Raw genomic sequence first — 15,000 nt, 5'->3', positions numbered from 1 at the left:
TGCACACTCTACCTCCTGAGCCACTGCCGCCCTGCAATAGCTCCAAAAACCGACATAAAACTCCATTGCATGTGCATGCTGCTGCATTCCTAAGCCAATAGTTTGATGACCGGCAGCGGTTCCGGTAGGAGACACAAAGAGTCTCCTTTGTGCCTCCTACCGGAACCGCTGCCTACTGGTCCGCTGGTCATCAAATTCAAAAAAGGATATCCATGAAATTATATCTCCATGGGGTGACTAATCAATTGGAAAAAAGTATTTTTGGGGTGAACTATCCCTTTAACCATTTTAGTGACCACATGACTTTTCCTTTAGTGTCACCTTCAGTTGGTGGCTCACTCCTACAGGTTGATGCTTTTACTCATGGTGAAATAAACCTTGCTCCGGAATAAAAGTGTGTCTCTTTATCGTTATGTAATGTTTGCGTTCTGTGTGCACGCCGTGTACTCATGACACAAACAATAGTTAAAAAATATATAATTTTGGCGGGTACATTAATTGCATGAAAATGCCCCCATTGTGTTTTTTAATGATGGTACTCTTTATAAGGATTAGCTTTTGTTTACAATATGTGTTAATCTTTTGTCGAGTATACAATACACTGGCACTAATAAAGTGGCACTTATACATATATATTTATTTATTTGTGGTCCTCGCCCCATTAATGAGAGAGCAGGGTTCGAAGTTTGACAATTTTGCTGAATTCAAGCCACTTTGGTCCGGTTGCAACTGGACCAAAGTGGCTTGAATTGAGCAAAATTTGTGTGTAGTAGCTAGTGGGAATTTTAGACTCTTAAGGTCCTTACACACCGGCGAATGTGCGAATATACGCAAAATTCGGACTCGTTCCGAATAATTAAAAGACGCTTTTTCGCTTCGCTTTTTCGCTTTTTCGCGCCATGTACGCTTGCATTGACTTTATAAGGTTTTTAAAAAAAGCGTATTATTCGCACGAAAAAATCGCCCCGGTGTGTAAGGACCTCTAGTCTTGTTTGTAAATTGAAAACAACATCCAACTGCTTGTCTTCTCTCATCCACGGAGGAGGAGGGGGAGGATTGGATTTGGGAGATAAGACAGATTGGAACTGAAAAGTCATGACAGATGGAGAGAGAGAGAGAGGGAGAGAGAGGGAGAGTGGAGGTCAGAGCCAAATGTTAGGAGATGTGTTTGTGTTGTAGCCAAAGACTTTGTTTAACAGAGAGGAAGAGAGAGAGAGAGAGGGGGGGGGGAGAGAAATAATTAGCCACAGTCTAGCGGGCTGACAGATCTCTTAGACCACTTTAACCCATTAAAACCTGAGGCCGAATCTAGAAATACCTTCTAAATCAGTACTTCTAACACGTTCAAGATAATAAAACCAATCAAAATGCACAAGCTTGCGGCACGGAGTGACACGATGTGAGCTTGTAAATCTGTTATGTTTAAAGTCTAAAATGACAGAGATGCTTTCCCGGTTTTAATGGGTTAACTCTCACCCACTCATATATGAGGATACTTCATTACTGAATCTCTCTCTCTCTCTCTCTCTCTCTCTCTCTCTCTCTCTCTCTCTCTCTTTTTGACGTGCAGGCGTGCACAAGTCTGCTCGTGCACGTCTCCATAACACACTGAAACACACAGTCACCTGCACATATTTAACAGCATTCACACATACTGTATGCATGTCACACACACACACACACACACACACACACACACACACACACATACACACACACCTGCGTGCACACACACGCACACATGCACGCACACACGCCACTAACAACACTCACAACAACCCACATGAATTTTGTTTTTGTATTTATTATTTATTTCTCCCCACGTATCCTAGCAACAATACTGTGGGAGGAGTAGCGACACTTTATTCCAGACTGGAGCGCACACAAATTATCGTGTTACGATGACACACATCGTGTGTGTTTTAGTGTGTGGGGGGGGGGGGGATTTGTGTGTGCGTGTGTGTGTGTGTGTGTTTGTGTGTGTGTGTGTGTGTGTGTGCGCGTGCGCACGCGGGTGCACGGACATGCAGATAACTGTGTGTTTGTAAGTGTGCATTTGTGGATGAGAGAGAGTGTGTGTGTGTATCTCAAGTCAAATGTATTCATGGAGTCCATTTAAAAACACCTCACGTCGACTACAGTGCTGATAGCAGGTAGCTGAAATCACAGACACAACTATCACCAACATAAACAACGCACACCGCTCATAAAGGCATTAACACGCCACACTTTTGTTGTATGCACACTACCTGTTCCTATATCTTACAATAAACGCACAAAATCTCTCTCCGTCCATCTCGGGAACTTATATGGGGCCGACCGACTTCAAACTTGGCCCGAGGTTCAGCCAGGACTCGAGGGAGTGCGGTGCCCAGCGTCAAGTCGTTTTGGATAAGTGGTGGAAAAAGTACACGCATCTCTTACTTAAGTAAAAGTATCAATACTGCAATGTATAAATACTCTGTTACCTGTAGAAGTCCGGAATTCAAAATGTACTTCAGTAAAAGTACACAAGTATTGGTATCAACATGTACTTAAAGTACCAAAAGTAAAAGCGCTCATTATGCAGAATGTCCCATTTCAAGTTTTCAAATGTATAAAAATCATTTGAAAATAGCAGATCTACAAGCTCACAATGCGTTGCATTGCGACGCATTGTGAGCTTGTAGATCGTCTATTTTCATATGGCTATTTTCATATGGCCAGACGTTTTGTATTCAGTCCTGAAGGAGATGGGGAGCAAGTGAAGTGAACGGAGTACGGGTTTGATGTGGTCGCATTTTCACACTCTCATCAGGATCCTAGCAGCGCTGTCGGCACTCTGGCCTTATTTTCAATTGCCTTAAACACCACCAGAATCCAAATGCAGTGGTGGAAAAAGTACTCAGATATTTTACTTAAGTAAAAGTAGCAATACCACAATGTAGAAATACTCTGTTACAAGTAAAAGGCCTGTGTTCAAAATGTTACTTGAGTAAAAGTACAAAAGTATTGGCATCAAAATATACTTAAAGTACCAAAAGTAAAAGTACTAAAATGTTTGGAAATGGCAGATCTACAAGCTCACAACGTGTCGCGATGCAACGCGTTTTGAGCTTGTAGATGGCTATTTTCAAATAGCCTATGTATAGGCTGAAGTGGTTAATGTATATTTTTTATAATCTAATAATTCATATCCGCGAAGTAACTAGTAAGTAATGTTTTCAAATAATTGTAGTGGAGTAAAAGTACAATATTTGCCTCTGAGATGTAGTGGAGTAGAAGTAGAAGTATTGAAAATTGGAGATACACCAGTAAAGTAAAAAATACCTCAAAATTGTACTTAAGTACAGTACTTGAGTAAATGTACTTAGTTACTTTACACCACTGTCCAAATGTTATCATCATAAACTATTCTGCTAACACAGGTGTATGTACTCCTGGTCTGTTAGTCTCTCCCATTATGAATGTGCTCTAAGCTTTGCCCCATTGGAGCTTAATATGGTTATGAATTATCGACGATTATGCACACATGTTTTTTAGCATCGCTTTTGTAAGATATTTTAATGTTGTATGATGACGTGTTGAATAAACAATGCCTGGCCATAGGCACAAGTCAAAAATCTGCCACATGAGGAAGATCAAAATGCGTGTGTGTGTGTGTGATCTCCCACCACCTAGATGCAGTGGTGGAAAGTAACTAAGTACATTTACTCAAGTACTGTACTTAAGTAAGACTTGGAATATTTATAATTGTCAATACTTCTACTCCACTACATCTCAAAGGCAAATATTGTACCTTTACTCCACTACAAGTATTTGAAAACTTGAGTTACTAGTTACTTTGTAGATTTATTACAAAACACACTAACTTCTTCAGCCCCATACATATTTTCGGCCATTTGAAAATAGCCGATCTACAAGCTCACAATGTGTTGCGATGCAACACATTGTTAGCTTGTAGATCGGCTATTTTCAAACGATTTGTTAAACATTTTGAACTTGTGAAATGGGACATTCTGCACAATGAGTACTTTTAATTTTGGTATATTTTGACGCCAATACTGTTGTACTTTTTTTTTTGTAAATTCTGAATTCTGGACTTTAACTTGTAACTGAGTATTTCTGCATTGCAGTATTGATACTTTTACTTAAGTAACACACGTGAGTACTTCTTCCATCTCTGCCTAAATGCCACCTTACATAGAGACGCAGGAGATCATGCATGTACGGTATGAATGAATTATGTCGGTACAGTATCTGTGTGTGTGTGTGTGTGTGTGTGTGCGCGCGTGCAGTGCCGCGCACACACACAGCCATATATGTCAAATGGGGCATGGCATGGCCCTCCCTGCCATATCCCCCCCCCCAAGTCCTGTCAAACTCTGCTCTTCTCCGGGCGGCCGTCCCCGCTAATTTAAGGCGGGACGTTTTCATTAGGCCAGCGATGGCAGGTGTGTGCACAGTGACGGCCGTCACATTTGATTACAGACGCGCCGGCGCCTGACCTGTGAGAGGAGAGGAAAAAAAGGTTAGCTTTGCTTGTCAAATTTTATTAGCCAGCAGGCACTTCCCTGGAAGACTGTGAGTGTGATGAGATGAAAGGAGAGAGAGAGAGGGAGAGAGAGAGAGAGAGAGAGAGGATGAGGCTGAGAGATGTTAAGGAGTCCTGAGAGGTTTACCTAAAGCTTAATTTCTACTCCATCGTATAACGGTATTCAGAGGTGAGGACTCCAGACTTGGACTCAATTCACACATTTGATAACTTGACACTTGACTTGATTAAAAACAGGCTTGCAACTTGACTTTAATGCCAATGAGTCGTGACTTGACTCGACTTGAGCCCCAATGACTCTTTCCTTGACTCGACTTTAGCCCCAATGACTCTTTCCTTAGCCTGCCCCGGCACGTCAGATATCTGGTCTAGAGAGGCGGATTCAAAATCTCCGGTGAAAACAACCTGGTGCAAACAATTGGTTCACCAATCTGTGCACCCGCCCCCGCCCCCGCCCCTCCTCCTCCCCCAATGTGCAGCATTGAGAGCCCTGACGTCACAAGATTTGGAGCAACGCCCACTGCACTCTAGTTGGTTGGGTTAATGGAAGGTTGACTCCCACTGCCTATGCCAGGAATTTCAACAGCTTGGTTCAGGCTTTCTCTTTGAGCAAAACGCGAAGGAAAATAAAAGCCTGGAGATCGAGGCTACTCTTTCCTTGACTCGACTCGAGCCCCAATAACTCGTTACTTGACTCGACTTGCAAAAACATGTTTTTGTCCCACATCCGCAAACACTAGTTGTGTTTGCCAACAAGAACTGATTTACAAGCTAACAACGCATCGCAGTGCGGCACGTTGTTAGCTTGTAGATCAATTATTGACGGCAAGCCCACACTGTCATACCACAAATTTTGCAATTGTCTTAAGAGGGGTTAGGCTCTTATTCTCTTAATAAGTTCTCTTATTCAAAGACAAGAAGTGTCACATCATCTGCATAGGTGTTTGTTCAGCCGGTGACTCACCAGCTCACCAGAGACCGTTGACACCATTAAACCCCTTGTCACGGAAATGCCTCCAGACAAGCCATGCTATACTCACTTCATCTTCTGTATTTATATAGAGACTCAGAATGTTCTCTCTAGCACTCTCCCAAGCTCCGTTTTGCCCGGATACGACTCTGGATCATCATCCTTAATTTAGGTTCAGGGGGATGACACTAGGAAACCTCTCGCCTCTGTTCCTCCCCCAACGCTAACGTTACGCCAGAAAAACCAAACATTTACCCAGAGCTTCTTGATGTGTGCTTCTGCACCTCGGGCGCCCGGGCAAAACGAAGGAACAAACAGCGTTTCGTGTGTGTCTCTGTGTGTGTAGTCTCTCTCTCTCTGTGTGTGTGTGTGTGTGTGTGTGTGTGTGTGTGTGTGTGTGTGTGTGTGTGTGTGTGTGTGTGTGTGTGTGTGTGTGTGTGTGTGTGTGTGTGTGTGTGTGTGTGTGTGTGTGTGTGTGTGTGTGTGTGTGTGTGTGTGTGTGTGTGTGTGTGTGCACGCGCGCGCGCACGTGTGCTGTGTTAGATAGGGCCAGCCGTAGCCAAGGAGAGGAGTCATCAGGTTCACTGCTCTCGCACACACTCACTTTCTAATTAGTATGGCCTCACACTGTCTAGGCTCACGCCACCGGAGGACTGCAAAATGTACTCTCTCTCTCTCTCTCTTGCTCTCTCACTCTCTATTTCTCTCTCTCTCTCTCTCTCTGACTCACGTCCCCCCAACCATGTCTTCAGACTCTGTAATGTCCCCTCTCACTTTTCGAGAACCTTGTCCAACTTTGTATTGTTGTTTTACGCACGCACGCACACACCACCCTGCCCTCCCTATACCTGATACTTCCCCTTAAAAAAACCTCTATACCTCTAACCTGAGTTGGCTCTGTACTTTTTCTGTATTATGCACTTTTCGCCCCCTCTACACTGAATCTCTTCGCCAAAAACAGGAGATCTACAAGCTCATTGTGAGCTTGTAGATCGGCTTTTTTTGGGGGCAAATGTTACATCCGGAAATATGGATGCTGGGGTTCAAGTGGTCAACCATTTTGCAAGGCAGGCTGTGGAACCATCAACCTCCCTCCTCTCTACCTCCCTCTGATTAGCCACTGTGTTTCTCTATTACTGCTTTTACTCAAGTACATTTTGAATTCCGGACTTTTACTTGTAACAGAGTATTTTTACGTTGCAGTATTGATACTTTTACTTAAGTAACAAATGTGAGACTTTTTCCACCACTGCTGGGGTTCAGGTGGTTAAGCATTTGGCAAGCCAGGCTGAGGAACCATCAACCCCCTCCCTATACCCCCCCTCAGCAGCCAGTGTGTCTCTCTCCATTAATATGATCATATTTGGCGTTGTCGTCGGTGATGGCGGAGGCCCCGGCGTAATGAGATAATTACACTGTTGTCTCATTTGAGGGAGAGACACACACGCTCAATCAAAATGGCAGCCGTAATTACGAGCCCAGGGATTGGCTAATGGGTTCTGCGGTGAAAGGAGTGTGTGTGTGTGTGTGTGTGTGTGTGGGGTTGTCAGCAGAGATTACGTGAGTGAGTGATAGTTGACGATAAGTGGTAAATAAATAATAAAAACAAAGGCTAATAAGTGGGGTGATGTGTACTGGTTTTGAGAGTTTCTAATGACTGGTGGGAGGCAGGCAGTGTGTTGACAACACTGGATGTTAATTCAACTCTGAGAAAGCTGGCTTCAACTATCGCTTATTTACTTGATGTGATTATTCTGTTCTTGACTTTTTTGATTTGTTGAATAATGTTTTTTTAAAGCACTTTTTAAGCGTTATTTTATGTCGTTGTTTATGTCGTGCAGACAAAGCAGTATTTTTTGTGAAATGGCTATTTTTACTATTGAAATTCAGCTATTTTGGTAATGAATTAAACAATTTCACTAAAGAAATTGTTTTAAATTGGAAATTATTATACAAAGCTGTGTGTATTTTCTGAAAATATTTTCTATATTGAAAATAACAGATTGACAAGCTGGGTTTTATTCATTTATTTATATATTTTTTACATTCATTATTTGAGACATTTTGCCTTTAATGACATGCCCAAAACAAGGATAGATTATTAATTGTATACAGCAGGGGTCTTCAACAGGGGGTCCGGGACCCCTAGGGGGTCCTCAGAGTTACGACAGGAGGTCCGCCAAATCTTTGTGTGATATTATTTTTATTTTTTTTAAAGATTAACCCTAGCATCCCTTTTCTGAGAAGAACTTTAGCTAAAAATAGCAGATCTAGTGAGCTTGTAGATCGGCTATTTTTGGCTAAGAGTCATAGGTGTGTAGAAGGAAAAAAGAGCAGCAAAAGTGTATCTGAATTTTATACAATATAGAGGGGGTCCCTGCTTAATCTCTCTCTCAGCTAGGGAGTCCTTGGCCTGAAAACGTTGAAGACCCCTGGTATACATTACACCCGTACAGTGTAGCATTGAGAGGAGTGGGAGCTAGCCAGTGGAGGCTAGTCTGTGCTATGGTATAGCGTGACTCCATACATTCTGCCGCGTTGCATCAACCTGTGCTCTGGAGAGACTGACTGCATGCGTGACCTGACAGCTTAGTGCAGTGCAATGCATAGTGTGTGTGTGTGTGTGTGTGTGTGTGTGTGTGTGTGTGTGTGTATTACTATACTTGAGGGGACTAAATGTCCCCACAGGTATAGTAGAATATGAGTATTAGACGTTGTGAGGACTATTTTGCTGGTCCTCACCAGAAAGAAAAATTGTTTTATGATTGGAAAAATATATATTTTTAGAGATACGTTGTATCTTCTAAAAGATTCATGTTGGAGTTAGGATTAGACATTTAGAGGTGTGTGTGTGTGTGTGTGTGGGGAGAGTCACTTTGCATATCAATGTATGGACACTGCGCTGCGTACGGTATGACTCAGCCCTCCTCTGAGAGCAGCAGGATTAAAACACTGCAGGCACACACACACACACACACACACACACACACACTGCCAGCGTGTACACTCGAGGCACAACAAACCAATGCTACAAATCTGGAGATTGCGAACACACACACACACACACACACACACACACACACACACACACACACACACACACACACACACACACACACACACACACACACACACACACACACACTAACACACCTAACAGATAGACAGGTACAGGAGTATAGACATATACACCTAAGATTGGTTTACACACACACACACACACACACACACACACACACACACACACACACACACACACACACACACACACACACACACACACAGACTTGGCGAGGTTTGCTAATTAAAGGCAGGGTCACCAAGGAGAGGCTTAAGCATGAGCCGTATTCTTCACTAATGAAGCTCTCTCTCTCTCGCTCTCGCTCTCTCTCTCTCTCTCTGAGTCAATACCTGCCTGCAGGTCATTCCATTAGTATGTAAGACAGAGCGCCTGTTTAGTTTTAAGGTTGCGTGGGAGTCTTTTTGCATCGGGCAAAGGTCTGCCTATTGTGAGTGTGTGTGTGTGTGTGTGTGTGTGCGTGTGTGCGTCTGTGACTAGATTCACAAAGACATTGCATGTAGTAGGCTTTAGCCTTATTCATCCTTTGTCATACTGTTATGGGGGGTAAAGCAGTGGTGGAAAAAGTACTCAAATATTTTACTTAAGTAAAAGTACCAATACTGCAATATAGAAATATAGAAAGTAAAATTCCAGAATTCAAAATTGACTTGAGGAAAAGTACAAAAGTAGTGGCATCAAAATATACTTAAAGTACCAAAAGTAAAAGTACAAAAATATTTGAAAATAGCAACATCTACAAGCTCACAACGCGTCGCGATGTGACGCGTTTTGAGCTTGTAGATCGGCTATTTTCAAATAGCCTATGTATAAAATAGGGCTAAAGTGGTTAATGTATGTTTTATAGTATCATAATTTATATCTGAAAAGTAACTAGTAACTAAAGTTTTCAAATAATTGTAGTGGAGTAAAAGTACAATATTTGCCTCTGAGATGTAGTGGAGTAGAAGTAAAAGTACAGTACTTCTTTTTTACTTAAGTACAGTACTTAAGTAAATGTACTTAGTTACTTTCCACCACTGGGGAAAAGCATACTAGTCGCACTGAGGGTGAATGCATGAGCCAACGTTTATTTAGAAAATCATGAAGCAATATTAGGCTAGCAAGGCCTCCGTCTTCACCTCCCCTGTGTGCTCTCTCCGCTCTCCTCAAACTTTTTAATTTCAAAAACCCCCATAACTCTCAGAGTTACAGACCTGTAAGGGTCCATTTGGTACCACCTCCTCTAGGAACCCTGAGGGTCCCTGTTGTGTCGGTAGTGAAAGAGTCGTTCGAAGAAACAGGTTATTTTTGGTGAACAAAATGAACTAGGCCACTTCCTCATGCGAAAGCAGTGTTGGGCTATATTACTTAGGAGAGTAATATGTTACTTATTACTTATTACTCCTTTGAAAAGTAATAATATTATATTACTTATTACTTGGAATCAAGAGTAATATATTACATATTACTTTATATTACTTTCCCCGTGCCCCCCCCCCCCCCCGCAAAAGAAAAGACGTGTACAGTGTTTAGCCTTTTAGAACTGAATCGAATTTAATGGAACAATAGAAAAGAATAGTCTTTATCCTTTTAATTATTTTGCTGCTGCAAATTCCATATTTGGAATTGGAACAATAATTATCCTTACAGGAACAACATCAATCTGAACTGCACACACTGGCTGCAGCCTCTCAAAAACTGAAACAATAAAGTAAACTTTTTGAACATTTCTTAACCTTTTCAACATATCTGACTTACACCAGTCAATATTAATTAGCCAAAGTGCAAGGGGGGGAGGAGAGAGGAGAGGAGATTTAGAGCAGTGGTTCAAACTTTTTCATGTCAAGGACCCCCAAATTGACACTTATTGGCCCGCGGACCCCCATTTCAAAAGATATGCCAGGGACCCCCATAAGAGAAGAGGTTTTACGGCTCTAGCATTGAAATGAAAAATCTCTCATCACTAACTAACTGCTCTCTTCTCCCAACAATCTTCAAAAGAGATTCAACCAAGAAGGGGTGTTGTCCCCAAAGAAAACAATAGGCAGGAGTCCACTCCCATGTCTAAATTGGCCGTTAACACCAAACACTATAACTATAAAGATATTGTTTTAACAAATTTAACTCAAGTGGATGGCAGAGTCCACACCACAACCATAACAGAGACAATGGTGAACAATATAGTTTTAGTTATTGTTCTAGTGTTTGGTTTGATCTGCCCTTTAAGGGTGGTGAAGTCAGAACAAAGCAAGCTCACACCCTGCCTTGAGACTACACACAAGCAGTCAGAACAGTAACAAGCAGTATGAAAAGCTTAAAGTAAATGAAAAAGTACATACATTTGTAATTTTTTGGCTTCATAAATTGCAATTATAAAAGTGCAATTTGCTCTGTTAAGTTTAGTAAGTTGGTTCAGGAGTATTCAAAACTACACGCTTTTAAATGTAGACAAGTATTCAAAATGACACTACAATTTATTTAAATATCAATGCATTGCTTAATTAAAATGTATACATTTTCTCCAAAAATGCAAAGACTTTCCAGAAGGTTTGAATTTAGTTTCAATATTAATAGTGAAAAGCTATAGAAATAGATCACAACGCATCGCAATGTGCTGTGAGCTTGTAGATCTGCTATTTTCACTATCAATGAAATATGGCTATTCCTACAAATGTTGTGGAGTCAAAAGTGCAGTGTCTTTGAAAAGTAGTGGAGTGAAGTCAAAAGTATACCAAAATACAAATACTAAACTTAAGTACAGACAGAAAAGTACTTAAGTGTATGTCCACCACTGCATTTGACCAGCGTTGTTTCTCTGCAGTACTGAGTGTAGTGTGAGTATAAGTGGTGAAACGGCGAGGCCAAAGCCGTGACGGCAGACGGTATACCCGTTTCCTCTGCGTCTAGTAAACACAGATAAACACCTGCCTCACGTCCCACTTTGGCAGCACATGCTGAGAGACTCAGTAACTGTCACTTGCCTTCGCTTTCCCACTGTGGGGTAATTTTTACTTTACTGGAGTATTTTACATTTTTAGTACTTTTACTGCTACTCCACTACATCTCAGAGGCAAATATTGTACTTTTACTCCACTGCAATTATTTGAAAACTTAAGTTTTGCCCTCTCGCTGTATTTGGGTGTTTTCGCTGTTTGTTTTGGAAGCCCAAAAAACGTCCCTGTCTACCAAAACAGTGAAAACACCTAAATACAGCAAGAGGGCAATGTGTTTCTGCAGGAAAACACCACCACAGTACTGCAGTGGCTAATAACTGCTGGTATAGAGGGAAATCGGTAAACAAAATAACGATATATATAATTATATGTATACACATTTATTAACTAAGCTACTAGTTGCTCTCCAGAAAAACTCATTTTAGCTCCACTAAAAGGTCTGTTTCAAAATAAGTATCTAGCTTCATTGAAGAGACTTTGTGTCTAATATGGTTGGTAATGAGGACATGTTATGACATTGAATTATTGAATAAAACATTACTGTGTAAAAGCTACAAATGGAGAAGGGTAATTCTCTCTTGGTGTAATGACAAACTGCACTATAAGCACTCTGTTATGCTATTTTTATGTTGATGTTCCACTAAGCTACATGGTATAAAAAATAAGAAGGGAGAAAAATAAAATAAAGAGAAAAGCTAAACTACTTGGCAGCTACATCATTCTGAAAGTAGTGACCCACAAGCTTCAGTTAGTAGCGTAGCTACTGCTAGCTAAGCTACTGCTCCATTTGGACCCTTACGGAACCCTTGCGGAACCAAATGGACTCTTACGGGTCCATTTGGTTCCATTTGCACACTCTCAGAATTGAGTGAACACTGAATATTTGGTAGGGTATCAAACGGGGGTCCATGGCCTTAATGCCTGTCAAACTGCAGAGTCCTTGGTTGTGACAGCTTGCTGCCATGATGCCATGATGTGCTTTAGCCAGCATCCTCCTTGTAAGAACAACAAAGAGTACTGTAGGCTAGCTATAGCTAGCTATGTATGGGTTGTGCAGTTGTGTATGGGTCGTGTTTATCATTTATTATAATCAAGGCTCCAGAACAGAACATGGAGGGATGTTCTTCAGTAAAACATAATAAACTATTTCTCTCTCTTGTCCTCTCTCTCTATACAGTGAGCAGCGTGTCAAGGCTCTGAGAAAGGAGTTCCATCAGTCCCGCGCGGCACCGTCCTACGACGAACTGGAGGCGGCGCGACGCAAAGTGCTGGACCACGACCCCCACCGGGTAAGTCCCTTTCATTTAGCGCTCGTCTTTTAACAATGGATGTCAATGGGGCTCAACTTATATGATTTTCAAAATGGTGGTGTTTTTTTTTTTTGTTGAATGAATTCATTTATCTATTCATTCATTCATTGAGAAAACTTTGGAGAGAGGGGAAAAAAAGTAAAAAGTTATAAAAGGGATATATTTACTGACCCAAGGATAATTCGGAGGCCTCTAGACCCAAAGCATGTTTATGGTCATTTCACCGTGGCGTTGAGACTATAGCTGTCTTTGAGTTGTCAGCTGACCCGCCCCAGCAGAGCCTCCGGAGGGGAGGTCACAGTCAACTTCCTTTTTTTTTTTTTTTTCATTATTACAATTTTTTTCTGCCTTTTAACACATTGGCCCTCATTTATCAACAGAGCGTATAAACCGGCTTATATTTGTCCATATATGCGGCCGTACAACAACGTCGAAGTCACATTTATCAACGAATCCTACACAGCCAATCCTGGCGTACATCAGGTCGGAGCTTTGATAAATCTCACGTCTGAAAACGAGCGTCATTTAAATAACACGCCCTTAAATATTCTGGAAAAACCCCGATTTTACGACATGAAGAACCAAAAAGAAAGAGTTTCGCCGCCTCGCCTCGCTGACTGTCAAGTCACACACACGCACACGCCTCTCTCTCACACACACACACGCGCGCGCGCCCAACTGTGTCTTTCATGTAATCCGTAGCGGTACAATCTTTGTCACGTAGGCTTGTAGCCTACATGAATGACATATTATGATACCAATCACATCGCCATGAATGGAATACGTTTGCATATTAATTTATTTACCCCATACCGAGCAGTGCGCGTTCGAGTTACACTAAAATAAAGCAGTCAGACTCGGACGGGCGGCAGTGATCCCGTGCTGCCACGTTAATAAGAGATTGGAGCGTCGGGTTTATATCCTTAACCCAGCCAGGTTGTGTAGCCTACATAACTCTCTATGACATAACTCCATAACATAGGATACGCTACTGTAAGTTTGTAGACCTCACTGTGTAGACCTCAGATAGTCGGGAGTCCCGAAAATGCGCTCGCAGAAGCGCTCGTATATTTTGAAAATAGCAGATCTACAACCTCACAACGCGTTGCGTTGCGACCTGTTGTGAGCTTGTAGATCTGCTATTTTCAATGCAGCCAGATCTGCAATCTTATCTGAATGACTGTTAAAGCAGTTTGTTTAAATTACTTAATAAAATGTTATATTTTCACAGGGATTATTTATTAGTGTAGATATACATTTAGGAGTGGATTATGTGTCCAGATAGATGCCTGTCAGACAGTCAGACAATGCTGCAACGCAGGTCTACACAATGGAATAAACGGGCGCAGCCAAAGTCAACAACTGGTCTCTACCAGACGTGAGATCTCAGCCTACGGTAGGATGAAGCCAACGTCAGGATATATTGATAAATGCCGAAAGGTGCGATGATCTCGCCGTACGCCCATTATTTGGGCTGCCCCACGTTGATAAATGAGGGCCAGTGTGTGCCAAAAACGGTCCGGTCAGGTTTTTGACCCATCCCAAACTTTGGGATCATCCAAGGAGTCTCTGAGAAGGAGAGGCCGGATGTGGATCCATGTCAAAAATCCTTCCGGTCGGCCGCTCCAATGTTAACTCCTTGACTAAAAGCTTAATATCTCCATTTCTTTTTAACGTGGTGGAAGTGAGCCGTTTTCGATCGGCGATCACTCTGCAATGGAGGATTGCGTTTATTATATTATAAACGAAATATTATTGTTCCAGGCGTTAGTCGGGACCCTCCGCCGTCTCGCACGCACGCTTTGTTTACATGCACTTCCACGTCGGGGGTTCTACAGCACGAAACGTATCAACGTAAGTGGATGGAAGATATGCAGGCACTGAACGTACACTATTTTAATAAACCTCTGGCACACAATGTGTTAATTGAGAGGGTACAGTGGAGATGGACAGGAAACGGGGAGAGAGAGATGGGGAGAGGCACGCAGCAAAGATCGTCGGGAACGGGCCCCGAACCCGCGATGCGCTGTCAGGCTACATTAAAGCCTAAGTGTCTACCTTCACCCATCAAGGCCAATTCTGATTAATTAACATTTAAGGGGCTTGGACCTTTCCCAAGTTTTTTGTCATATGTCATAGACCAGTGGTTCTCAACCTTTTTAGGCCGCAAC

At 42.1% G+C, this 15,000-nt stretch overlaps 1 protein-coding gene across 2 annotated transcripts in view; it reads left to right on the top strand.

Annotated features, from left to right (window-relative positions):
• LOC308080147 (partitioning defective 3 homolog B-like) overlaps positions 1 to 15,000 on the top strand; it is a 355,069-nt gene that overhangs the window by 255,818 nt on the left and 84,251 nt on the right. For both annotated transcript variants that reach the window (XM_080421925.1, XM_080421924.1), the window contains exon 23: positions 12,697 to 12,808. In XM_080421925.1, coding sequence (XP_080278051.1) covers positions 12,697 to 12,808 — 112 coding nt within the window. The remainder of the gene's footprint in view (positions 1 to 12,696; positions 12,809 to 15,000) is intronic.

The sequence above is a fragment of the Gymnoscopelus braueri genome (assembly GCF_963280865.1).
Source record: "Gymnoscopelus braueri genome assembly, chromosome: 24".
Classification (NCBI taxonomy): Eukaryota; Metazoa; Chordata; class Actinopteri; order Myctophiformes; family Myctophidae; genus Gymnoscopelus; species Gymnoscopelus braueri.
This window is presented reverse-complemented; position numbering and strand designations above follow the sequence as displayed.